Source organism: Trematomus bernacchii, unplaced genomic scaffold (genome assembly GCF_902827165.1).
Source record: "Trematomus bernacchii unplaced genomic scaffold, fTreBer1.1, whole genome shotgun sequence".
Taxonomy (NCBI): domain Eukaryota; kingdom Metazoa; phylum Chordata; class Actinopteri; order Perciformes; family Nototheniidae; genus Trematomus; species Trematomus bernacchii.
In genome coordinates, this window is record NW_022987739.1 from 4,172,557 (window position 1) to 4,199,718 (window position 27,162).

The 27,162-nt window shown below is 42.2% G+C and overlaps 1 protein-coding gene across 1 annotated transcript; it reads right to left on the reverse strand.

Annotated features, from left to right (window-relative positions):
• Positions 1-3,420: 3,420 nt before the first annotated feature.
• On the reverse strand, positions 3,421-19,660 carry onecut3a (one cut homeobox 3a). The gene is made up of 2 exons (XM_034147647.1): positions 18,634-19,660; positions 3,421-3,713 (listed from the first exon to the last, which is right to left on the reverse strand). Exons 1-2 carry the CDS (start codon positions 19,658-19,660, stop codon positions 3,421-3,423), a joined length of 1,320 nt encoding a protein of 439 aa, XP_034003538.1.
• Between the last annotated feature and the right edge of the window lie 7,502 nt (positions 19,661-27,162).

Consider the following 27,162-nt stretch of genomic DNA (forward strand, 5'->3'; position numbering starts at 1 on the left):
GTGAGCTACTAGAAGAAACACTAAGAAAGACTGACAGATTAATGAGCAACATATACATTTGTTTCAAATAAATAGTGTATAGAAAATGTTGTATAGACTTTCTACATGATAAAGTGCTTGTATTCTAGTGTATCAAGATGGAAAGTCAATATGGGAGAAAATGCTGACACAGCCCCCACTCTGTGTCCCCCTCTCTGGCCCCCCTTTTCTGTCCATCCAATTATGGGTGCGTTGTCTGAATGTGAGTGCATGTTTGTAAAAGGGTGTGCAGCTATATGCATGCACCCACATGGCTGTGTGTGTGTGTGTGTGTGTCCAGTGCAGTCCCACCCGTGGTTGAAGGGAAAAGGCACTCAACTCTGTCTGCATGGCGGCCACCTCCTCCACGTGGCACCATGCAGTCCGACTGCACTGTGTGTATGAATGTGTGTGTGTGTGAGATATCAGTCTGTAATATTTTTGGGCTAAGAGGGGGGGGCTTTTTTTTTTTTTGGTTTGTTTTCCCCCTAGGCAGTTTGGGACCGGTAGGCTGCAGTATCTTTGGTATTAGTGGCGGTTTCACAAACCACTCAGCTTAGTGAGGTAGCCACATTGGTTCTCACTACAAACACATGTCATTTTCTCAGCCTAATACCTAGAGCTGAATCTAGCTATTCACCTATGCTCACTGAACTGTATACCACAAATCGATTTCAGCTCATTATCCTTTGGCGACGTCAACTCACTGCTTACAGCAACATGAAGTTAGTCAGTCTCTCACTCAGCTTCTCTACAATGACCATCTTTTTATCTAATCTGCACCGCAAATCTGACTACATTGTTGGAAATGCTACAGTTGCATCTTGAGACCATACAGTTAACAATTGAGTCCCGAGCATTACCCCCACCCGCCCTCGGATAAAACAGCCGGGACATTTGGAGGTCATGATTTGTCCCCCTCCAGTTTGCCCCGTTCCTTGGGCTCAGCTTAAAGGGGGCTGAGAGTAACACAGTTCTGACACGAAATGCCAAAAGAGAGAGAGCGTCCGTCGTTTATTCGTCTCTTCAGCAGCTCCCTGTTTCTTCTTTTTCTCCTCTGTCTCACGGTAAATGTCTCCTTCGAGTCCATATTCACATAGAATGCAAAAAAAAGAAAAAATACGTCCTTCATCGGCCTCTGTCCTTGCATCCCTCCTTTTTTTTATCCTTTTAAAAAGTCCTTCCTTTTTTGTTTTTGATTTAGCAACAAGGTGCCTTACTTATGCACAACAGAGCACAATAGTAACAAGAAATAGAAACTTTGTGTCTATGGAACTAATTAAATACCCGCATCAATATAGAGAGGAAGAGAGAAAGAGAGGGGGGGGCAATGGGGTTAGAGGGACAGAGGAGGTAGAGAACCAAAGATAGAATGAGAGATTTTTTTCTTCTGCTTCAAAATGTGTCCAGTTATGTTTTGGAGACATTTGTATTTGTAACACATACTGTATGTATGGTATCTTTGTCATTTGAGGTTTGGTTATTGTATGCCTTAAAATCTGATTCTTTTTTTTCATTTTTTTACTAAAAAAGTATATTTTAATTCAGATAAAAGCTGATTGTTGGTTGCTATGGCCCACACCGCCCGTCATCAGTGGGGCGCACTGTAGCTGTGTGTGAGCCCTAGTACCATATTCTCTGATTCGCATTAAGGCAGTAAGCATTGGCACTAATTATTGTAGCATTTTGACAGCTGAGTGTGGTGGTTAGCTTTGGGTTAGCTACTGATAACCCTTGTGTGGGAATAACCAGGAGATTTGGTTTGAGTCACATCTGTTGTGACCTTTTTTTTGCAAAACAGATGGGATGGAAGAATGATTTGACAAATGAAGCCTCCCAAAAAATTATGTAAATTAAACCTCCGCTACACTTCAAATGTGTCTCTCTCAGTAAGCCTTTCTGTTACTTTTTACTCTGTTGTGATTTCTCCGATTTCTTTGGATCTTGATTTGGATTGGCTAAATAAATCCCTGCCTTTGCTAAATCCCTGCGTTTCCAGCATTCAGTTGAACCATCCCCCTCCTCCGGCTTCACCAGTGCTGGTTGGATGAGGAACAACAATAGGATAATGGTTAGCTATTGATCTGCCTTCAAAGAGCTGCGAGGGCCTGAATGTGTTGTGCCATGACTTCTCCTCAGCATCTAGTGGCTTCTTCCCTCCCTCTCCTCCGCTCGGAGCCCCATCGCTCTGCTGGATGCAGGTGTCTGCTATCGGCAGCAGGGGGCACTGTTGCTCTGCAGAAACCGGGTTGATCTGGGAGGGAGATGTGCTGCTGCTGCTGTTATGAGGCCTTTGTGTCCCCATCTCCAGTGGGTTCCATGTGCTCCTCTTACATCCTGCTTTTCATATGCAGCTGTAATGTAGTTGGCTGGATGCCGGAGCGTGTTGTTGTCGCTCGGTTCTCAGTTATTGATCAGAGAAAAAAAGCTCCCAACAGAACAAAGAGCATGTCCAGACATCTCAACCGCCTCTCCTGTTGGTCAGAGAAACACAGACTCTATGCTCAGGCGTAAGACATGTCTCCCTACAGGTCTTCCAACATCTGTGCAAAAAATATAGACCTGGGCCTGGAAGACCTGAGTATCTCTACCACTGAGCATCTTGAGTTTCACCTTCAGGAGGGGTCAAGGCCCCGCTCTCTCTGTCTGCATCGATTCATTTTTCAATTCATTAGTTTGCCGTATGATCAGGCTGAGCTGCTCTCTGAAATGGCTGGCCATAAGGGAATACCTTTTGGCTGAGGAATGAAGGAGACAACAGGAGGAAGGGGGAGGTAGAGGCGGAGAATTGGAAAGCCTTGTTGTTTTTTTTCATAGGCTGCGTTGTTTTCTTTATGACGGCCTTGTGTGTGCGGGATGGGGCTTGGATAATAAGGCTATGTGCTGTTCTGTTGTCAGATTTATTGCCGTTCTTTCGCCCTTGTTGCTTCCGTGTGCCGGCGTGGAGGAGATGAGAGAGAGAGGCAAACTCAAAGGAGGTGAGTTGGGAGAAAAAGCAGAATCAGTGGCTACTTGTGTGGTGATGGAGGCCGGCAAAGTGTCTGATAACGTCCAACAAATACATCAAATCTTTGGTGTCTCTTTACTTTGTCAGATGCCATAAAAATGATTTTCTTTCAAAAAAGACAGAATCAATGATTGTCCTTTATCTGAGTTACGCAGAGTGGACCTGACTTCACAATTCACCTTTTTTTTTAGATTATTCTTGTTTCAGGTGAGAGCTTGAAATTCTGACTGACAAAAAAGATGATTGCATGGCACAAAGGATTTCTTTTGGTGTGAGGACACGTTCAGACGGTCCTGGTCAGGAAGGGTTGTCATACACAGGTTTCACAGCCAGTCTTCCATGTTGCATGCTGCTCCAACCTGGTTCCCCGGCCCTCTGAAGGTCCTCCCCTCCTCTCAGGCCTTGGAGAAGGTGGTGGCGGAGGTGCCCGGCTGCCCGGGGCTGGCACCGTGGTCGTCGTGCCAGCGGTCCACGCAGCGGCGCCGTGCGTTCATAAAGAAGTTGCTGACGGTGCTGAGCTCCAGGCCGAGCTGCTGGGAGATGGTGATCTGCATCTCTTTGGATGGACGCTTGTTCTCCTTGAAGATGGCGATGAGTGTGCGGCGCTGCAGGTCAGTGAAGACGAGGCGCTGCTTCTTGGGCGCCGTGTTGCGGTCCTTGTGTTGCTCCTGTTCTTTGCGCTTGCAGGCTTGGTGTGGATGGCAGCGGTGGGAGGGATGGGGATGAGAGTGAGAGGCAAAGAGGAGAAAGAAAACACAAAGCAAGGTAAATATACAAAAGTGATTATTTTTCAGATTGGACAGCAAAGACAGAATGTGGAGGGATGTTAAGTAACTACATGTACCATTAGCCAATACTTAAACACATACAAAACTAGTTTATACACCAGCACAGATTCTACTGCTCCATCTCTATTGCCATATTAAAGTTGATTTAAAGCTAATCCATGCCTCCTGCCCAGTGGGAATATTCCTTCCATCCTGCAGAGTGCAGACAGGGAGCCAGCCTGCGGTGAGAGAAAGATGGGGTGAGGAGGAGGAAGGGGGGGGGGGGACGCCTGGCTGTTGCCTGCTAGCTGGAGACACTGCTGTTTGATTCAATATTAATGCAGTTTGAGTCGCAATGGGGGACTGAGTGACTGTTGCACAAAAGTAAGCATTTTGTGTGTGTGTGTGTGTGTGTGTGGAAATCAGAGATAGAGGAGGGGCTGCCAAAGAAAAGATTGGAGAGAAAAGAACATAAAAAGGTGGAGGAGTAAGACAAAGTGTGTGTGCATTTGTGTGTGTGCATTTGTGTGTGTGTGTGCATTTGTGTGTGTGTATATAAGAGCCAAAGAGAGGAGCTGAGGAAAGGAAGGAGGGGCGGCGAGTGAAGGAGAAAGAGAGATATTGACCGATTTTGCTGTAGGAATTGGGGGGTTCTCTGTAGGGACTGAGGTCAGAATCCCCCCCAGCAGGTCTACAGTCTGCTACTTCAAACAGAGCCCACTGGAGCCCACTCTATTGAGCTCTGAGAGGGTATTTATAACCCACCCACCCCTCCCTCCCCAAACACAAACACTCGAGAGGTGCATGCACCGGCTGCTATGAGCCCCTTCCCATACACAGAGCAATTTTCAAAAGAAAACGCAGCGAGCGTATACTGCTTGACGTTTGGGAGGGGGTGGTGAGGATGTAGCCAGCAAACACAGAAATGAATAGTTAATAGAGCGCTGTATTGTGGGTAAGTGTTGTAACTCAAAGTATTCGTAGGACACGGGTGGAAAGCAGCAGACAGGTGCAGGGTAAAAACAGAGAAACGGCGCCCAGAAATGGTGAACGAGGAGTTGTGTGTGTGGAAGCTGTGTGTGTGGAAGGTTAAGGCACCACCTCTGCAGCCACATGTTCCCCTGCTGGCTGAGGATCGAATCCTGCCAGAACAGACTGTGTGTCCCTCTCAGCTTCCCTACTGTCTCAATAAAAAGCGAGCAAATTGGAGCGAGAAAGATGCCGTCCCTGTGGGGTCTACACCTGCTGCCGATGCTATTGTCTGATACTTTCATACTCTCCTTCAATAATGTCTCACTCTCACGCTGCGTGTGTGTTGATGCATTTAAGGACAGATTTCATTTTTCCCTCTTTAGTTCTACTTGTGTGTGTGCAGGAGTGTGTGTGTGTGTGTGTGTGTGTTTAGGGGGGGTTGTGATTATGCTGAAGTGGCTGGAGCCAAGCAGTGGCGCTGTGTGTCTAATTACAGTGGAACAGAGCCCATTGATCAGCCATTGCAGTCCAATCTGTTTACTACAGATGTCTAACCTGCACACGGCTCCATCCATCATATTCATATTTCACATCAACACTGCAGCTAAATGTATCGCACACGTGCTAATATGCTACGTACACATTTGTCTAAATGCATGCTTGTAGGAACAGTATGTATATCATCGTATAAGTTTGATTTATTATAGGATTAAGGCTAGTCATGACGATGAGGAGGATTATCATTTGGACTTCATGCTGAGGTCTCAGGAGGTCAGACGCTACAGGACGGAGTATTGAAGCTGGCACGAGACACAACAAGGTTTTGTTTGGGAATTATTGACACATATAAGGCCTATCACTACTATAAGGACTTTCTTACCCTGAACGCGCATTTCTTCGAGTGACACCGACCTACCAAGCAATATAATATCCTTCAACTTGAAGAATAAATGTTATTAGGCCAACTTATATGATGGATATTTTAGAAATTGTTAATTGTTATTAATCAATATGACAACATCTTGTCATATTGATTAATAACATCTTTGGTTCTGGTCTCAGTCTACCGCAAATAAATGTTTTTATAATTAATTATTAATTAAACTTTTCTTTTGCCTAGTGTAGTCTCTTAATTCAAGCTAACTTGGAGAAAAGCTTGTCATTTTTTACTTTTTTATATAAATTAATCGGGATGTTAGCTTTTGGTGTTGACATCAAATATTAGTCTAACAAGGATGCTCCTCAGATATATAGGGTGCATTTTTTAAATAATTCTACTACTTGTAAATCAGACACAGATGTATATCAAATATATATGTGTATATAAATATGTATATACGTCACACACACACTTTATGCATAATGCAATGCAGCTCTTTGTATTATTGTGTGTCATTAATAAATGTTTAATCATGTTTCCCAGTTAACCCTGCCAGCGTGAATATAGATTAAATTAAACCAATGAACCAGAAATGAAGTCATCTTTAGGTCAAATTGTTTAACTCAGTGGTGAAAATTTATCCCAGCGACAAGCTGCGGTTTAATCTTTATTTAGGTATTTCAAATTAAAACCAATGCAGACGCATACTAGTTAAAGTCACTATCACCAACAACACATATTCACATCTGTATTCAAGAAACAAAACCTAAAACTGGTCAAACGTTGGTTGGGATTGTGCAGCCTTGATGGGGGAAGAACAGTTTCCAACCATTTCTCCTTCAACACAGTAAGTCAAATATTTATAATTTACCAAATAATATACCTACATTTCAGACCAGAGTAAATTCTGTTTGACTTTTTCTAAAATCATGTGTGTAAAGGTAAACATGTGAGGATGCTCTGCTTGTTCCACATGTAGGGACTCACTCTGCATCAGATCCCCACTGACTGAAGAGGAGCTCTGCTCAGCAAAGACATGCGATCCCCTCCGGCTTTCACTTGTGTGGAGGAGGATTCGTTTCCCAGCAGGACAATGAGCCGAAACATGCAGCGAAGTGTGTTTGAAGAGCAGGGAGGAGCAGTGAGATGTGCTGATGTGCACCGGCTTCCCTCCACAGCCACCAGACTGCACAACAGACTGCAACCCAACGCAGGGCGAACGGAGTTATTATAAAAGATGAAAATACAAAATATTTGACCATTTTTTTTGAGTTTGTCTTTTTTTCCACATAACTTGTATAATTGTTATGCAATATTGATAAAACGTTATATTACTTTTGATTGGACTTTTGCTTTTAAAAATTAAAAACCCTCTGGAGCAATGCAGTTAATATTATTATCAATATAGGTTTATTACTTTCTCAACATTTCCACACTGGCTTTCCTTTTTTTTTTGTACAGCTTTCAGTTGCTCTTCCCTGCAGTGCCTGACCTTTTTCTTCTGTGATTTGTTCACGTGTGACCTTGCACAGGTATGCATGTAAACACACACACCATATACACGCACAAACACACACGGACACACACAAACACACACATTTTATTTCCTATTTTGGCAAGAATATACTTGTTTTTAAATGAATCAAAGACAGTGTATTAGTTTAACATCAATTCATTCACTTATTTCATACTATCATCAAGTAGAGAATATTTAATTTCGTGTTTATATAGTCTCACTATCACTTTGGTTTCAGGCAGTACAATCTAGTAAAGAGGGGCTTTAACAACAAGTATCAATATATTGTTTTTAAGAAGACAATAAATCTTCAGGGTAAACGCTTTGAAAACTAACTGCTGCACAACATTTTTATTTACATTTTTTATGGCCCCTTTCATCTCTATAAATCCCCAAAGGTCAAGATAAAGTAGACATAAATCTGGTGTTTTCTGTTCATAATAAGCGAGCCTTGGGAGGGGAGTGTCTCTCTCTCTTAATGTGGCTCCACATCAGCTCAGACAGTCCCAGTTTCTCTCTCCACATCCCTCCACCGGAGAGGCACGTCCTCCCCCCCACCCCCCCATCGACCGCTTGCTTTGTGCGGCTGCGGTCGGCAGGTGTCGCTCTCTCCGTGGCCCCGGCTGCACGGGGCGCCACAGTGCGCTGCCTTTGCTACAGGCGCTGGATTTACTAATCAATATCGATCGATCGGTGAGGAAGGGGGCCCTGATTACTGAACCAAGCTCGGCGTAGAAAAGGAAAAAAATCAATCATTGCAGCTTTTAGAGCTACAGTAGGCACCGAGCAGAGAGACGGACATAAACTCATGCACAAAGAGCAACCGGACAAGAGCAGAAATCCCGGTTCTGTGTTGAGTGTTTTTCGGAGGTGTTACGCCCTGCTGCTGCTCGGCCGGACACAAATGTGATTTCTATGACTGCCTGTATGCAGCTGTGAGCAGGAGCTGACCTACTTTTAATGGATCCCTCAGGCTCCTCACAAACATACAAAGACAGATTAACAAAGACGTGTTTTTCATGGGATTTACTATAATATTTTATTTCCAATAAATACAAAGCAGTTTTTTTTTTTGTATTCAAAGGCCTCCTCCTGCATTCTCTTTCATCTTAAACTATCGAATTCCTTAATGAGTGATTTTCCAACTAACTCCTTTCCGCTCCGATGATAACGGGTATAACTTAGGCCTATTTCTTTTCCACTGATGACATTAATATTCTTTGCTCCACGACAAACCAAGCGAGGTTAAGAGAAAGGCCCTGGGTGTTCAATATCGATCGATAGATTCGTGAATAATTCGTGTGTGAAATTCAGTTCGTCCAATTAATTATGCCTCGGAGGGGTGGGGGCCGACGAGGAGATTCATGGAGGGGTGGAGAGAGCAAATCCACCAGGAAGAAATGGAGGAAAGGAGGGAAGGAACAGTGATTATCGGGACAAAAAAAAAAATATATATGTGTTGGAGATGAGTAAATGATGATCACCTGTTCTGTGTTTGCTGTTCACAAGTCTCAGGTCCCTGCAGATGTGAGTCCATCTCCAGCATTAATCATGTATTGATCACCACTGCCCTTCCTGCTCATAATGAGAAAGTCAAACGGCCTAATATTATGCCCATAGTGTTTTATGAAACCATGATTACACATCTGCATCTGAAATTATATACTCCTCCAAGCTCCAAACCTCCACTCCTGCAGCACAGCCCTGCGAAGCTTACGAGGTCAACGTCTGCTGATTTAATTAATTTACCAATAAACATGTTTACCGGTTACGGCTTGGCGAGTTTATACACACACACACACTCACACACTCACACTCTGCAGCTCGTTTTAAAATGTGAATCATCACTATTAATCTATGCACAGCCAGTTTGCTTGTAGTAGGAGGCTTTAAGGGGGCCATACAATGTTATGATGACGCCATGTGTGATGTGGTTGCAGGAAAGACTGTAATGTAACTTGGGTCGAAAATAACCAGATTTTTTTCAGAAATTAATTTTTTTTATTATAAAATTGTAACCACATCAGTGACACATAAAAGTATGTTTAGTGTGTTACTAAAACAAACACCAAGTTTATTTTTTAGGGAATGAACACTTCGTCTCCTTTATGCCCCTCTCATTAAATAGCTGCCCCCCCTAGAACCACCACTGCTAGCACTCTTTTCCAGATTGTAGCATGATTGGGCAATTTGATGTTGAGGCTTCAGTGTTTTATTAAGTAACGCGCTGTTGCTTTAAAGATTGATGTATATCTTCTTTGTATACGGTGGCATTTATTTTATTCTGTGCTGCAAGGCAATGCCAAGTCCCCCCCCTTCCCCTCTCTCTCTTTCCCTCGCCAGGCCAAAACACTTCCAGCTCGATACCCCTTAATGTAATGAGTGAGAATTGGTGTTAATATACTGATAAAGCGACACAATTTGTTTGTTTGCATTCTCCAGCGACTCAGCTGCAAGGCATTTCTTCTGCAGCACTTCAATAACACTCAACCTGATCTCAGTTACACCTTCGCCCACCTCAGTCTGAGTCTCAGCAGCATGCAACATTTTACTTTTACATTTTCTCCACCATTCCTGCATGCACATTTCATTTAAAAAAAACTATCATGTCCTCTGTCAGTTTGAGATAAATATCATTGTATGCAGCTCTGTTTTCACTCCAACCTGTTATTATCAACCCAGTGGTAAACCTAAGAAATTGCAAAGTGCTTTAAAAATCGAATAATCAGTGAAGGCTGCTGCCTGCGATCATCACACTCCTTATGAGGTTTTATATAATTAGATGCACTCAGCCATTTAAGCGCATGATTGAGGGAAAGCGTATGACTGAATTTTAACCCACATTATTTATTTATTTTTTCGCCAGTTTAATAACAGCCTTGGTCCGCATGCATGTGCCATTTGTGTGTGGAGTGGCTCCATTGTTAGAGTAATACTCTTATCTGCGATTATCATTGATTTCATTCATAATTGCTTTGACCAGTTATGCGTGATATAGCAGTAATGATCATGATGCTTTATTTTGGAGAGACAGGCAGGGTTTCATTCCCCCACAAACAACAGGTGTGTGTGTGTGTGTGAGAGAGAGAGAGAGAGAGAGATACAGTGTGTGTTTTTATGTTATTTATTAATTTATTTGGAGCTTATTTTTATTAGAGGAATTTAGACGAATGTATCCTGATTGTGCTGGATATTTGGTGTGTGTAAAAACCGGACTATAGTTTTTAAAATAAAAAATAAAAAGGGCTTTCAGACTCTCAAACATATTGCTTTCATAAAATAATAAATAAATAAACTCGTGACTGTTAAATTAAATTCAGCCCATAAACTATTAATTGAAAGGAATTAACATTTAAATAACAGCCTCTGTGGGGTTTCTTCTGTGTGGTGTGGTGTGGTCGGTCAATACACACTTCTGAGGGTTCATGCGGATGTGAAACCGTGTATACCAGGACTCAAACTCCCTGTAAAGATTATTATTTTATCTGCAAAAAAAAAGCATTATTTTTATGTTATTTATCGTAAACACAAAACAAACGAATATGAGGAGGAGAATTTAAGGACAATAAGAACTAATACATATTGTTATTGAGGATGCCTCTCGATTACAGTTTTCAATAGGATAAAGTCATGTATCTAATGTATTTAATACACTAATGTCAAGGTGTGCAGGTTCAGAAAAGTGGCATCAGGATTTATCGAAATATGCTCATATTCTCCAAATGTCAGCTGTCACAGCTCTGTTCATTTCTTACTCGTCGCAGGAGAATCCGGCACTGATCTGCAGTCAGAGGATCTGTTTGCCCTCCGCGGGGAGACAGACAGGTTTTCAATATGCAGGAATTCAGAGATTCAATTCAATACAGTTCTCACTTAATCATGAGGAGAAGAGTCAACAGAGAAACTTCTGAACCAGCCCTTATTGTGGTTACAACTAATTGCATTAATATTGTCTTTTTTTATTGTTTTTCTCACAATGCTAAACAAAGAGAATTAGATTTCAAATAATTAGTGTTTTTGTTATTCTTTGTCTCTTTAGGGTTTACTTTTTCATTAGGGTTTATTTAAGGGTGTGTTATCGCGAAGCTTCAATTTTCACACTTTGCAAATCAAATCAGAAATGTATTTTAATTCTTAGTATACATTGTAGAACAGTACAAAGCTATATTTTAATTTTTAAGTGATTGTGTGCAACAATTCTGAGCACGTATGGAAACTGAGATTATACCCAAAATAATAAAATATCTATGAAATAAGGATGTAAAAAAAGTATCTAACTTTAACATTTTAGTATAAACATTATTAAGACTGCAATATGTTACTGTGTAATTGTTCTTTTTATCTGACAGAGGTGCAACAACACACACAGACTCACACACACACTTTGCAAAACACCTGAATAACCAACTGAAAAACGAGTCAGCGTTTTCACATCGGCTCAGTAAAGCAACAAATTATTAATTTGAGAATAACCCGCAGCAGGCTGTTCGTTATATTTAATAACGTGTAATATAAAGGCTATATGCGCTCACATCGATTCATTCATCAATTGATTTCACAGTCGTTTTGTTCCTTTGTTGATCTGTGTGGGGTTGCCCAACCGGAGTTTCGGGTTGCATCTGTGGGTACGATAAACTGTGTGAGTGTGTGTGTCTGTGCGCAAAGCCATGCACGTGTGTGTGTGTTTGCGGTTTTGTTGAGATCGACCCTGCAGAAAGACTTACAGAGAAGCTCCGTGCAAACCATCTGCAGGCTCTCACTTAAAAAAGGCCCCGAGACAGTTTGACATCAGGAGAAGTTTAATATTTCTGACTTTACCTGATGTTTCTATTTTCTATTTTCAGAAATGAATTATTAAAACCAACAATTAACCGAATGCGGGCTGCTTAACTGGCAATTCAACACCAATTTGTATCATGTGTTTGGCTCTCAAAAAATGATTTGCCTTAAATGAGTGAACAAGAGTTTTTATTTCATATAAAAAAAATATTAAGCCTAATTCTATTGTTTCGCAGAAAGATATTTCCTCTTTTCTATTTCATATTTGTTTCCAGAATTAAAACACGTGACTCCCCGTGAGAAATACATTGAATACTCTGTTTTCTAAATGAAATAACACCTAATAGTGGATTGGATGTCTTCCTGCTGTTTTAGAAAGCTTACAGTGTTCAATGAGATTTGTTCCTTCGCTTCTCTTTAATGGCGTGGACAATGTCCTTGCCTTGTATTCTTAAACTGCACATTAAACAAGCCATTATGGGCCCTTTAATAACCGATGGCCTGTCAGGGCGTCAGATAAGCAGCCAGGACACACCACTGCTGCTTCGACGAGCACTGGACTCAGACTGTAAAAACCCTCCCTAAAAAAGTAACTTACGTATACCTAATTTTAGATATCTCACTGCGAGCATTGACATCTGACACTTAAAAGGTAAATGTTTGTTCAGCAACAATAACATCTGCAAAGAATGAGGATGATCAGGAAGTTGCTAATACAGGTTGAAGTAGAAAAATACTGTACAAGTCAAATTATTTATATCAAACTCTTAGTCTTTGCAGAAATTGACTGAAAGACAGTGCTACGTGAGTGCAGGAGCAGACCCAGTTTTTTTGGGGGCATCCCTGTTACATAACAGCTCCATCGACACAATGCTGATGCTCTGGTCAACATTTTAATTGCACAACAGTCTGCTCTTTGGAACGTCCCCTGCTTGGTGCTCTTATGTAAACCTCTGCAGATTGTGGCGGGTCAAAAGCCACGTGATCTGTTTCTTCATCAGCCCCACATCTGACTCCGGAGTGCAGGGACGAGTAATGAGATGTAATTATGATTATCTTAGGGTTTGGACTCCTTTTGTATTTTTTCTTTTGCCTGGGAAATGAGGAGGGGGGGCGCACGCGGTGCCATTAACCCTTTGATGCTAGCCTCGTGCATTCAGTCGACTCTGCCAGCAATTTGATTTAAAGGTCATTCTCTCATATCGATCCGGTTTGGCGAGGGGGCGACGGAGTAGCGTAGGAATTGATCATCTAAAATAGAAGAGACGGTATTCGAAACTGTACAGAGTCCAGACCTCTGCTGCATTTATAATTGCTTAGCACGCCCCCCCCCCCCCCCCCCCCCCCCCCGTGTGAATTGGAGCAGTGTGTGTGTTTGCATGTGTGCGTATGGCTAAAAACAGAAAAGTGTAAAGATGTGGGAGATGTGCAGACTCCTGTCTCTGTCGCTAATCCGATTTCTATTAAAATTACATTATTTTGAATAATAAGGTCGACTTGGTCAGTACAGTGGGTGGCATGTATAATGAGGGGAACACCACGGTGAACTGCCAGTCGTCTGGTGCTGCTAATCCGCCTCTTACAAAAATAAAGCGGGAGCTACTAAACCTCCAGCAGTGTAAAGTCAGCATTTGCTTGTATTTTTGACCATGCATCGTCGTGTGCTGCAATCCAGCGTGAAAGCATGCATTTATTAGTCATTCTGCTGTGTGTTATGAAGGGTGAGCTGTTAATGGGAGAAATGGTGTTGCATGGTGGAGATGGGAGGGGGGTTGCATGGCGCAGCTCCAGAGATGGAAAGCAGAGGCCGGGGAATGGAAATCGATACAGATCCAGGGCTCGCCAGATCGGCCTTAACAATGTGGCGCAGACATACTCTATATCCCGATCACATACACACAGGAGGGAAGGAGCGGGGAGGCGACACGTATGCAGGCTGTAGCTCGTGCTATGATATTGTCCTGTGTTATGCAGGCATGCAGTGGTGAGAATATAGGAAGCTGTAGCCTCAAACCCAATCAATCAGGATGCATGTGTAGCCCCCCCCCCCCCCCCCCCCCCCACCCCTGCGTAACTTCCCACGATGCGTCCACATGCGAATATTCATTACTACAACAAACAGTATTTGATTTTACATTCTGTTCTTGTTTATCTTCTATTTTACATACTCTTGCATGTACTTGTTCACTTGTACAACATTCTCTGCAACATTAAGCTTTTTTGTTTTTGCACTATTTGTATTTTCTAAATTAGTTTTTATCGTTTAATGTCTTTATATTTATGTTGCTTTGTTGGAAGGACTTAAGATTTTCATTATGCAAATGTTAAAGTTAGATTGACTGACTCCCCCCCCTTCACCAACCACATACAACCAGCCTCCTCCAGATGCAAGGCGTGAGATGTCATTTCATCTGCTCTGAGCTGCACTGAAGCCGGGATTTAAACCAAATAGCCTGGAGCTATAACCTCAAGAAAATGGCTGTTGCTCTCCCACCACATTTCAAAGGCGATGCTTGTACATGCGTGTCTCAGTACTTACAGCACACGTTGCTGTGCTTAACGAACAACGAGGCTCTGAAACCGCAGCTGCACTGTTTATCCCCCCTATCTTCCCCTCACACATCAATTATTAAAGTACCAATCGATCATTTCGCAGGCTAACATCAAGCCATCTCTTCATGAAAAAAAAATCCTGTTTTAGATTAACCCGCATCAATCACATCTTAATGCCCTGTCCAATTAAACCCATTTTACCGGCTTAAATGACCCCAAAAAAGAAGCTTCACTGCTGGCTATTTTTGCTGCTCTTGGATATTTTGGTGAGCATCCCAAAATAAAAAGAGCTCCAGTTAGAATTCTACAAAAAACAAGAAGACGCTAGAGCTGTGATTTAAATGGAAACCCCAGTTGGTCATGCTGGACTGGAAAGGATGCAGGATGCAGGGTGGTGTGATTGACGCCATTGTGGATTGTAATATTGATCGATGGGTGGAAGCTGTTGGATGAAATAATGGTGTTTAAGGCCTACAAGAATGCTATTAACTATGTATTGGTAAAACTCCAGTTCACCACCTTGAACTGTCCTCGAAACAGAGAGAAGAAGATAAGCTGCGGTTCAATGTGCATGCACGATTATTTCAGCACTCTGGACAGCGGCTTGTAACGTTAAACTAAGGGAATTGACCTACAAACTGTGTGCTTCCCAATAATAAATTAGAATAAGAATAAAACCTACTCTGAATAGGAAAAGCAATCTTTTTTTATTTGCATATAGCAATAATAAATGCCCTCTTTCTGCTAAAAGCATACACATTAAGGGAACACTATGTAATGAATGTCATGTTTTTGGGATGTCTATATTTCATGTAAATATTTCTCTATATTTTTCTCTTATAATAGTCTTTTTTTTTAAATGTTTTTTATAATTGTTTTATTTGTTGGTCCCTTTCTTACAATGTATCTTCTATAAACACCATGCACCAATGCAAACTCCTCGTATAGCTTAACCTACTCGGCAATAAACCTATTTCTGATTCTGATTAAGGCAACTCAATATTTAACAAGGAAAATAAAAGTAGGCCTATATGCATTGCAGAGATGCATGCATGGGGGAAAGGGTGCAGTCACGGGGATGGGGTGGTGGTGGTGGAGGGGGGGGGGGGATTGCTCCAGGATTAGGCCCGTGTAAACTGCGTGTAGTCCATTGAAAGATGAATAGAGGCCTCCCACCCTCATTCTCAACAATGTTTTGCCTCCGTGGCCCGTGGGTCTTGACCTGCACACCCCGGCACGTGCTCCGGCCATTCAAATGGTAATAAAGCAACTGCGCTTTTTTTTTAAGACAGGGGGGACCCTGGCATGCACCTCATCACTGTCACATGAAAGGATAAAGGCGAAAAAAGATAACTGCTATCAAATGAGAAGTAGGGATGGTCTTTTTGTGGGAATATTCCGGATTCTGAAAGATATAACGACTATTTTCTATGTTTTCAGCATTCTTCTGTTTGTGTCTAATAGGCGTGACTAGTGCAGGAATGACCGTATAACCCAAACCCCACAGGGCAAATGAGAGAGAGTGCATTACACACACAAACGGAACATGATTACAGCAAAGAAAAAAAAAGGTGTGCAAAAGCGTTTTTTTATTTTTATAACAGCTGTCCTCTTTCCCCCTTGTTCCGGCTCCCGCCTCCCCCCTCTGCTCCAGGGGAGAGACCAATGGGAGAGAGTGCTGAGGCGGGATAATTGATAGATGCACTGGCTATCCTTATCGATCAGGACTGTATTGACCCGACCAAATACATTGAGATGGAGTGTGGAATTCAACACAGATGCAAAGACGAATTGTTTTCATCGTTAATGCGATCTTTAAATGCCTCCCAAACCTTTGCTTCCTTATTTGTGCAGCTTTACAATCAAGTTGCCTGTTTATACAGTCGTGGAAGAATACTTTAGTTTTGATAATCAGCAAAATGAAAGACACCCAAAGGTTAAAGCTGGCTCGGGTGCAATGAAGAACACAATAGGTGGGATGCCTGTGGGTCTTTGCCCTCGTTGCATTAAGAGATGTTGAGCGTGAAGGGCAAACGTCCCGCCCACCCCCCCAAACAGCTAAAGGCCCATCTCTGCTCTGCTTTTCGTTTCAGGGCTGGATTGTCATGTGTGTGTGCGCAGACACTGGCATTTTCACATTAGCTAAGCAGGGCAGCTGCATTGATTTGTGTGACTGTGATGAATTTGGAATAGTAATTTGAATTTATTGATTGATGTGGCCGAGCGAGTATGGCCCAGCCTCACTTTCAGCATCACAAACCCCCCCAACTCCCACTCACAGCCCACATGCGCACCGAGGATAATGGTGATTTTAAATGCAATAAGTAAAATGTTGCTGTGCACATTTACATACAAGTCATTTGTCATTTTGCCCAACTGGCTTTTTTTGTGGCTGCAGGTTAATGCATAATGCATAAAAAGTGCACTAAAATCAGCTGTTGCAAGACAACAAATAAACATTCATTTATTGGATATGTACTATAATGCAATATATTTTCAAAATCAAATAATGAATAACATGTCGCGCCTGCATCACATTAATAGTGCAGCCCTAATTTCCATTTTACAACCAAATACGCACACACGTACACGCGCCTCACACCTATAGGCTGCTGTGGGCCTGACCACGGTAAAATATGCAGAAGGTGTAGCACTCACAGGACTGTGCCACTCCAACATGTCAATTGAATTGGGGGGGGGGGCGGGGTTTATCCTGATGCCGGGTGTGGAAGATATAAAACCTCACAGCCCAATTAGCTTTAACAGCAGTGGCACTTAAAGAGACAATTGTGGAGTGTTTAAATCTTTATTTACCAGAACCCCACTAAATGCGCAAAGGAACAATTTACATGCCATTAAGTGCTTTTCAATAGGGCATTGACTGGAACTAAAATATGCCACTATATCTGCTTAATTGAACTATTCGCTGAAATACGACACAGAAGAGCTGATTGACGTTTGGAAGCACAGCACGTCTGAACGAGGCCTTTACACAAACATCAATGCGAGAGGACCTCTCATTCACATCTCGGTTTTAACCCCAGCGCGTCTTCTCGGCTTTTCATTTACGTCCTCAGGTGTTGCCTCAGGTGGTGTGTTAAATGGTTTAAAGGGGCGGGAATGTGGGTTTCGAATAACAGCGTTTACGCAAAAGCACTAGAATGTATATGAAAAAACAAACAGGCGACAGCAAGGGTTTGTGCCACAATGTGTCTCTTTCTGAAGAGAAGGGATGCCTGTCTGTTATAATTTCCCAATAACCCCACACATGTTATCTGCCAAACCACAACAATCACCGTTTCTTAGTGTCAGAATTGATAAACAGGCCATCGACCAACTTTGGAGAAAAATATACCCCAGAGTGCAGAGGAGATACGGGCCAGAGAAAGACGCATCTGTTTGTGTCTCTGTCTTTCAGATCCAAAATCGATCATTTATCAGTGTGCTACTCTGAAATGGGACGCCTGGACCTGAAATATTGATCCATAGGAGGTCATGCTCCCCCGACTCTTTGGCTAGGCCTAGACGATCCTTGTTTGCGACGACGTGCTTATTTGACAGGGGGAGTGAAAGATTACTACATCAAGTGTGTTTTGATACAAATGAGTCCAAAGTTAAACTGAGTATTTGAGTTAACTTGTCTCCATGTTTGGTTTGCCTTCAAAGTATTATAGCTGTCAGATGCAATCAATTTTGATCACATCCTGATTTGATTTTCTTTGTTTGGTCTCTTTCTATCTGTGTGTTTTTGTTTGTGTGTGTGACAGAGAGGGAGGCCGAGTGAGAGGGATATGTGTGTATCCATGCTGTGCGTAAAACCGCTGTATGTGAGTAAGAACAAACATCAGTGCACAATGCTGTTTGCACCTCGTCTGCTTTTGAGAGAGGCATCCTCTCTTTTGTTTATACCACATCCAGTGTTGCACAGCGTCTGTTTACACTATCATGGATTGTAGCATCAATCAAAATATAGATTTCCCCCAACATTTAACACCCCAACTGTCGTGATGAAGTTTTACTCGATACAATCGACTAATAACTTCTAGTAATGTCTGTTTGAGCAGCTATTGACAGTCTTGCCACATTGACTTCTAATTGATCCCTCCACATCACTCAGGTTGGGAGCTGTCTCCTCACTCACCTGCAAGCCTGAGCGCCGACATCCTCTGAAACTCGGGCTCCTGGAGCCACTTCCACATCCTCCTGAACGTCTCCCGGCCAGACTTGAGTTTACTCCACGGTTTAGGATTCCGCAGCAGGTCAGACAGAGTTCCCTGGGACCGGCACAAGATCCTCTGAGCAAAGATGGCCTGGGGGATGCTGTAGCGCTTGAGCTCTGCCGTTATTCGCTGTGCTACCTCCTTGGTGTTTATCTCCTCCACCTGCCCTGACCCACCTCCCTGCCCTCCTCCCCCCACCGTCTGCCTGTCTCGGTCTGACAGCATGGACCCGTTTGCCTGAGAGTGCGGATGGCTATGATGGTGCATGCCGTTCAAGGATGTCATGAGTCCGGCCCCATGGCCCCCGAGACCCCGGGTCAGGTGCTCCTCGCCCCGCGACAGCATGTGGGACTCAAACCCCCCCGAGGAGATCATCTTGTCGTTGGACAGGTGAGCTCCGGGACCGTAGGCGCTGAGAGTCTGCTGGGAGCTGTGCAAGGATCCGAGCCCGTTGGACAGTGGGGACAGAGACTGCCCCATGCCGGACATGTCTTTAGGGTAGTGGCCGTAGATGTTGCCCATGGAGGCGAGGCTGCGGTCGTCCCTCATCAGGGTAAAGCTGCCGCTGACGTTCCCGGCGGAGAGTCGCTGGTGTGCCGGATGATGGTGAGCATGTGGGTGTTGATGGTGAAATTTATCGGAGACCGTGGAGATGGGCGGCAGGTGCTGCAGCGGCGTCAGCGTGGTGTAGGTGCTGCTCAGGCTCATCCCGGAGTCGCACGACATGGTCATGGCCGGGTGCAGGGGGCCAGACAAAGCGTGGTCTGTGCGGTAGTCCCCCGCGCCCTCCAGTATCGAGGCCATACTGGACACCATGGCTGACCGTCCGTGCGACACCAAGTTCCGATGTGACGACTGGCGCGCGTGTTGAGAGTTCATTAAGTCGCTCGTCTGATGGGAGTGAGACACACCGTGCAGATTTCCAATGTTTTCCATTGTAAGCTCCATCGTTGAAAAAGGATCTTTATTTCCACCCCTCTCGCCACTCACTCTCCCTCGCTTCTCTCCCTCTCTCTCTCACTGTCGCTCTAATCTCACACTCCTTTCCAATAAATTTTGAACGATTTCAAAGCCAAGCCATTGATTGTAGTTGCCTCTCTGCAGTCAATCCAGCATGGTTTTAAAAGATCGGGTCCCTGCCGCCACACAAACTGCGCCTCAGACCTCTGCTCAGTGTGGAGGAGGATTTCTCTCGCTGTGGAGCACCTTCTACTAAACCCAAAGCGCTGCTCTGCTCTCTGTGTGTATTGACGTGCCTGCGCTCATGTTAAGATGAGACCGAGCCTGTGCGCATGTGCGCGTCCCCGTGGCGTATTCTCGCACTCGCGCACTCTGTCTGGGGCCAAGCTGACGTCACTGGCCCCTATATGTCATGGGCAGGGTTGAGAAGGTTACTTTAGAAATGTAATCCGTTACAATTACTAGCTACTTGGAACCTAATCAGAGTATCACAATCAATGTTATCTGATTACTATTGGATTATCTCTATATCAAATGTAATGTAAATAACAAGGGAAATAAATATCAATATGAAGTTTTTATTTATGTTAAACAGAACAATGTAACCTTAGAAAAGAAGAAATCAAGATATTTAGTATCAAAAATGATTTTATTTATAGGAAAACTTGCCTTCCGGATATTCTGGCAGTAACCATACACCAACAATTAAACACATGAGCACATATTATAGTTTAAATAAGCCCAAATATTAAATTGAAGCTAAAACTTAAGCCCACAAACAATTTCAGCACCATATAGGTTGACCTACTGAATTTAAAAACAGAACAAATGGCAATCCCTGTACTCCGTTACTCCCCAAACCTGGTCATGGGTTGTTCATGTTGCACACTGAACCCCGAATTCCTGAAAAAGATTGCATTAGTCACTGAGATAAAACACAGAAGTGCAATCCTCTGCAGTGTGTGCAACATTTACACTCAGATGGATAAGGAGGACTTGCTCCTTGTTTTCTCTGATAAAGCGTTTGACACGGCGCCAACAACATGTGATGACTCTCTTAGAGGTTAAATATTAATTGACATGTGTCACATCGGGCCACGAGTGTAATGAGAAAACCACACGTTATTTTTGAGGGGAGGTCACAGCTCACAGCCTTTATATTTTTTTCATCAAATTGAAGATGCATCATATCGCAATGATAGCAGATTTTATTAAATTGTTTATGAAAACATGAGATTCTCAGCTTCAGAGTGCATGAATGACCCTTGACACGTTGAAATGATAACCATCTTAGCAAAGAAATGTTGTCTCTAAAAAGTGAACGATCAGATGTCTTGCCGTTAACTTTCACTCATAACTTTTTCTCTTCTTCAGCTAATACTTACTGAATAAATCTTTCGAGTTTCATTTCATCATCGCCTCTAGGCTTTGACCCCTTTCCGCATCTTTGCTCCTCGCGTTCAGGCCTACAAAAAATCAAACTCCCTCACATAAACTCTCACATGATGTTTCGTGCATCTCAAAACTTCTATATAAAACGTGCTGCTCGCTGACGTAAATCCAGGTCAGCAATCCATCAATGTCAAAGTATGTATGGATCAGGAGATGCATCGATAGGTTGGTGCTCCTTTTGCAGGAGCCCGCAATATGAATGCAATACTTAGCAGCATGTGGAGATCGAGGCATTGGATTCTGTTGAATTCACTCGTTTTGGGTGCAAACTGAGGAGAAAATGCTTTAAAAAAGTAAATATAGCTTTATTGGTTCCAGGTATTGCTTCCTGATGGGGTGCATACAACGTCATAGGCACCTGCACAGTCCAGCCAATATTCCAATATTAAATTAAAAAATGATAAGGTTGCAAGATTTGGTACTGCATTCATTTGAATTATAATGTAAGGTGCTTTATGTTGTTTTGTCCCTATATGGCTCCAGAAATGACAACATCTGCTCATTATAAGCGTCACACACCTATAGGATTTATTGCATGGTGTTTGTTTTGGGTTATTAATAATAGCCCATGCATGTGCAGATATAGGGTGAGATGTAGAGTAACACATGAGGGATTAGTGAGAGAAATCGCAACATCAACACCTCTGTGACATGTTTGAGACATGTTTGGACACACTGGGGAGTGTCACTTTGCAAATGTGTGTGCGTTGCAACCAATAATCACAGCAGCCCTCAGCAGGCCTTTAGTTGTAAACTATGTGAGCACAAGTGATCAGCCCTGGCATTTACACCAATTTCATGTAAAATTAGGTCATTAGGATTTCGACCTGAAGCTGGGAAAAAAAACTCCAACAGTCCAGGAAGTGGCATCACTTATCATTTGCAAATTGCGTAAACTAATTTCCATGACCAGTGTTTACCAACAGTTAGGTCAAAGCTATCCATAACTGCACTGATGAATTGTGATATCAGCGGCCTTGGCACACTGCTCCTCGCCCCCAAAATAATGACCCTAAAAAGTGTTTCTTTGCTGATTGCCAACGGGGGATGGTGGCTTTTGGCTTGTGCCATCAGGAGAACAGCAGTGTCCGCTTGGGTTAATGTCCCTGTATTGATCCCAGCAACCACTGCTATCGAAAATGAATTACCGAAGCCCGCACAGCAGCGAATCCGTCATCTGTGCTCAGCCAGCCGGCCAGAGCAGCTTATTGGTCGCGGTGGTGATGGATGTTAACTTTCATTGCTGGCTCCTTGCTCCTAATTCACCAGGGTTTACAACCAGAAACAAACGCGCTGAAAAGTTTTATACTTTCACCAAGAACTTGTAGACTTCATAGCCATCGCCTTCATGTTCTCTCCCCCTCATTTGTTTTTTTATTCTCGATGGGCTCCTGTGCACAACAACGCGAGGTCATGTAACTCCACAGATAAAAACAGCAGGGCGACCAGGGCGTGGGGAACTGATCAGTGTACTTTCCCCAATTTCCAATCAATGTTGTTTTCTTCTATTTTATGCAGCATGGTCAAATCGTTCATTCAGCCAGCCAAAATAAAAATCTGAATGCAAAGTAAACACATCTATTTTCCCCCATAAAAAATCCATGTGTCCGCCTCGAGCCCAGTTTTAATTTGTATTTTAATGTACTGTTTTCGAATACTTAAATAAGCATATCCTATGGCGAATACAATATGAAATATTAACTGTGTCGATATCTGCGGTGTGACTGGGGCGATGCCGCAGAGACCCGGTGATTTATTTCATATTAATAAGAACGGGCGAGGCGGTGGCCTCACGTTGGCATCGACTTTACACACCCCATACACACGCACACGCGCGCACACACACACACACACACACACACACACACACACACACACACACACACACACACACACACACACACACACACACACTGCAGTGATTGTGCAGAGGTCTTTTTAGTGTTTTAATGTATCTTTAATAATATAAAACCGTGTTCCAAAAGTTATAATAATTTCTAGGACTTCAATTCAATACAATATGTTTGAAGTCACTGGCTCACCATGACTGTGTTTTATGAGGGCCAAAGCATTTTGTTTTTATCTTTAAGCACTGCTGTCGTTTGCTGATCAACTAATCAATGCTGAACCCGGAGCTCCGCTCAATGCATTGCTGAAGGATCGATGTATTTCCCAAAATGCATTGTGCTAAAATGCTTTAAGTCAGGTGTGTCCTGTCATGTGTTTGACCTGTCTCAACAGGCAGTTTCATTACAGGAAATGACCACATAGCACTCAGCTGAAAAGTTAACGCTGAGCTTTTCATTTGGCTGAGTGCTGCAGACCGTCAGTGTAAAAAACACATTATATTCAATCTATATTTGCCTATTGTAAATACTAACTGCCGTGTAAATTATTAATATTATTGGTGGTGTAATTATAACTGAAAGTATTGTGTAGATTATAAAAAGTCATAATAAAAGACAGGATCATATTTTACGCAGCAGGCGCCCAAAAGTAAAAAATTCCCCCTCAAAACTACTTGTAATTAATTGTATTTATATTAAACATAGTGTGTTAATAAAAGCTATTTCTAGTGGGTCAACTCCTCTGTACGCGTGTGTATTTCCCAGGATTCACTCGATAGAGACAGACTAATCTTTTCATGACTTCTTGAATGACTCCGCGGCTGATGCATCACACTTAATGTATTCTAAAGTATATTTACTTGAATCTGGCTATTGGCAAAAGTTAAGCAGCAGTGTTTAGTAATGTCGCATTGATCAGGCCTCCGAGCAAGTCAGCGACACACACACACACACACACACACACACACACACACACACACACACACACACACACACCTACACACACACACACACACCTACACACACCTACACACACCTACACACACCTACACACACCTACACACACACACACACACCTACACACACACACACACACACACACACACACACACACACAGTGGCCTTGTTGGAGAATGTACCTCACATCTGCCGTGTTTGCATATGGTTCTTACTGTGTGTGTGTGTGTGTGTGTGTGTGTGTGTGTGTGTGTGTGTGTGTGCGTGTGTGTGTGTGTGTGTGTGTGTGTGGTGTGTGTGTGTGTGTGTGTGTGTGTGTGGTGTGTGTGTGTGTGTGTGTGTGAACAAGAGGGATTTACATTAATATCATTGACATCTTAGACGCCCCATCAAGTGTTTAACTATGTTCATATTTCTCATATAAATTACAGATATTTCCCCACATTAAAAACTAAAACGTGTGCTCTGCGGGGTGCATTTGCTTTAAATAATGCTAAACTGATTATCTTTTTTTTGTAAGGCTGAATAGTTTCATGTTATTATTTTTTCACTAGTTCTTTAACTTATTGCTTTTCCACCAACATTTCCCACGAACGTACAATAGGCTACAGGCCAAATCAATGTCACCCTGCGTTTTGAATGTTACCTTGTTTGTCCTGTTAAATCTTTAAACGGGAGCCTACTGTTTAAACTGCGTGTTTCACAGTCAGAGGTGAAATTTAAAAAGGCCCAAATGTTGAAAAAGAAAAAAGAATCACTTGCACTTAAATCGCTGTGTTTGTAAAGCGTTGTCCTGCAGTTTGTTACGGAATTAGTGTGTTGCCACAGATTTTTATTTAGGCACATTTGCATTTGAAAGCGCCCAGCAATAGAGGGCTGTGGTGATCAATAGCCCTGGTGCCATATCGATCCATCCGCAGTCTGATCGATTGGCAGGAAGAATTGGGCACACATGTCTTCTCTGCTTTCGGTTTCACCCAAAATAAAAGTATATTTATTTAGAAATAGTCGCTTTAATGCAACAGGCCTGTCTCTAAAATATTTAGGACAACAGGTGCCAAATAAGCCTGCGCCTTCCAGAAGAGAAATCAATAATTCAACGGTAAGATGTTTCTTGATATATTTCTATAAATATAGTTTTTTAATATAATACATTTTGATAAATATTATAGAGGATAGTAGTAAAGCGTCCAAAAAACCCGTGTGTGTATTAAAAAATAAGATGGGACTGGAAAATAAAAAAATAAGGTTACAAGAGTTTCGGTAGTCATTTTAATAGATACACATATTTCTTCACGGAAGTGATTTTCACTACTGGGATTTGGGATCTGTGAAATAATATATGGGTCGTGCAATTAATCGAAAAGAAACGCGATTTGAGAAAACAATTTCTATATACATATACTTTTTCGTCATAAAGGTAATTAAAACGCCACAGATATATTTTGATTCGGACAAGCTGTTATTGAAATCAGCATCACTCCGGTGTGTTCACATGATGTCACTGCAATCAATAGAGCTACTAATCACAAACACATTCAATAAAGCATCGATCCCATCGGGCTGGATTACTAAATGTTAGACGGATTAACTCGTTTTTCTGCTTCTTTCGGATTCCTCCAACTTCAGCAGGGAAGGCCTCAGAGTGCTTTAATGAGACGGGGATATTTATTGTGTTGACAGCAGAAAAACAAGACCAGACTTGAGGATCAGGCCTTTATTTGACTTGTTTCAGTCTTTGCAGAGTTACAATAAAATACCCAAGTTAAACTATTTCGTGATGCAAAGGTTTTATTGTCTTAAACACACAATAGATGCAGTGTAGTTTTGGCAATGAAAATCGTGGGCTCCTGCAGCAGTGCAACATAAATATACATAAGACATAGACAGCAAGTAATGCAAAAAGAAACCGAAAAGAAACCCCAATGTGAAAGCAGGTGCAAAACTAAGTAAAACATATATCTTAAAATAATATTACCACTTTTATTTTATTGTATTACATGTTTTTTATTATTGTATAACTATCACAACCCTGTAAATCTAGTAGACTGCAGAGCATACTGTTTTGCATACATATTCCAAATATATAAAACATTTAAATATTGGAAATAATATAAATAATATATCGAAATCCCCCCAAATTAAAAATTAAAATCTGCAAAGAGAGAAAAAGTTTAACAGGACTTTACTTTTGAATGTGTGTGTGAGAGAGAGAGAGAGAGTGTTGGCATGAGAGAGATACTTGAATATCATTGACATCTTATATTCCCAATGGTGTTTAATTATGCTCATATTTCTCATATAAATTGCAGATAAATTAAGATTAAACTCTAAGACTTTCCTAAAATGTTACTATATTTGTAACGGAATTATATTTCTATTTTGACGAGTTGTATGATGTGTAAAAATAGATCAAAGCCTGTCTTTATAAATGGATTGGGAAAGTCTATTGATTTGAGCGGAACAGATGCAAGTGAACCGAACATGCTTTGGACTCATTTTAGATTTTTTTGTGTGTGTGTGTTTACGATCCATCAGCTCTCTGCTGTTTAACCGACAGTATCATTGCAGTGTAACTATTACATGTAATTTCCCAGCATGTGCAGCTATTGGGTGAGATGTATGGAGAGTAACACATGAGGGTGCAGGATTACTGAGAAAGCACAACATCAACACCTCTGTGACATGTTTGAACACACTGTGGAGTGTGACTCTGCAAGTGTGTGTGTGTGTGTGTGTGTGAATGCATTTAAACAAAAGGTCCGAATGTATGAATATATCTATAGCAGTTTAGTTTCTGCAAAAACACACACACGTTTGTACTTCTCTGCTTTTAGATTCTGGATTACAGCGCTCATAGATTGTATTGGGGATGTATATAACAGCTTTGACACGAGGGCCTAATATCTATACGTTTATTCAGCTTCATAGATCGTGGCTTAGAATGATTATAGATTGTAATGTGTACGTATTATCTCAGAAGCTGGTTAAGAGCATTATTCATTGTTCTTCTCCCCCTGCCCTCCTGCTTTTAAACCACACAGCTTTTTCGTCTTAAGCACTGCTAACGCTGGATTTATTAGGCTTAAAGAATAGCCTACACATCTTCCTCAAAGGGGATCAGACGTTAAGTGTAGATCAAAAGGATAAGGTCTTAAAAACAGAACAATGCTTCGTGCTCTACACTTATTCTTATTCCCACATGCATGTTAATACAGGGATTGTACACAGAAC

Bases quoted from the DNA above. Each gene is read 5' to 3' on its own strand.
- onecut3a (XM_034147647.1), bottom strand. From the start codon at position 19,660: ATGGAGCTTACAATGGAAAACATTGGAAATCTGCACGGTGTGTCTCAC. The intron at 3,714-18,633 runs GTGAGTGAGGAG...ATCCACACCAAG, and splicing joins GTCGGCGCTCAGGCTTGCAG to CCTGCAAGCGCAAAGAACAG.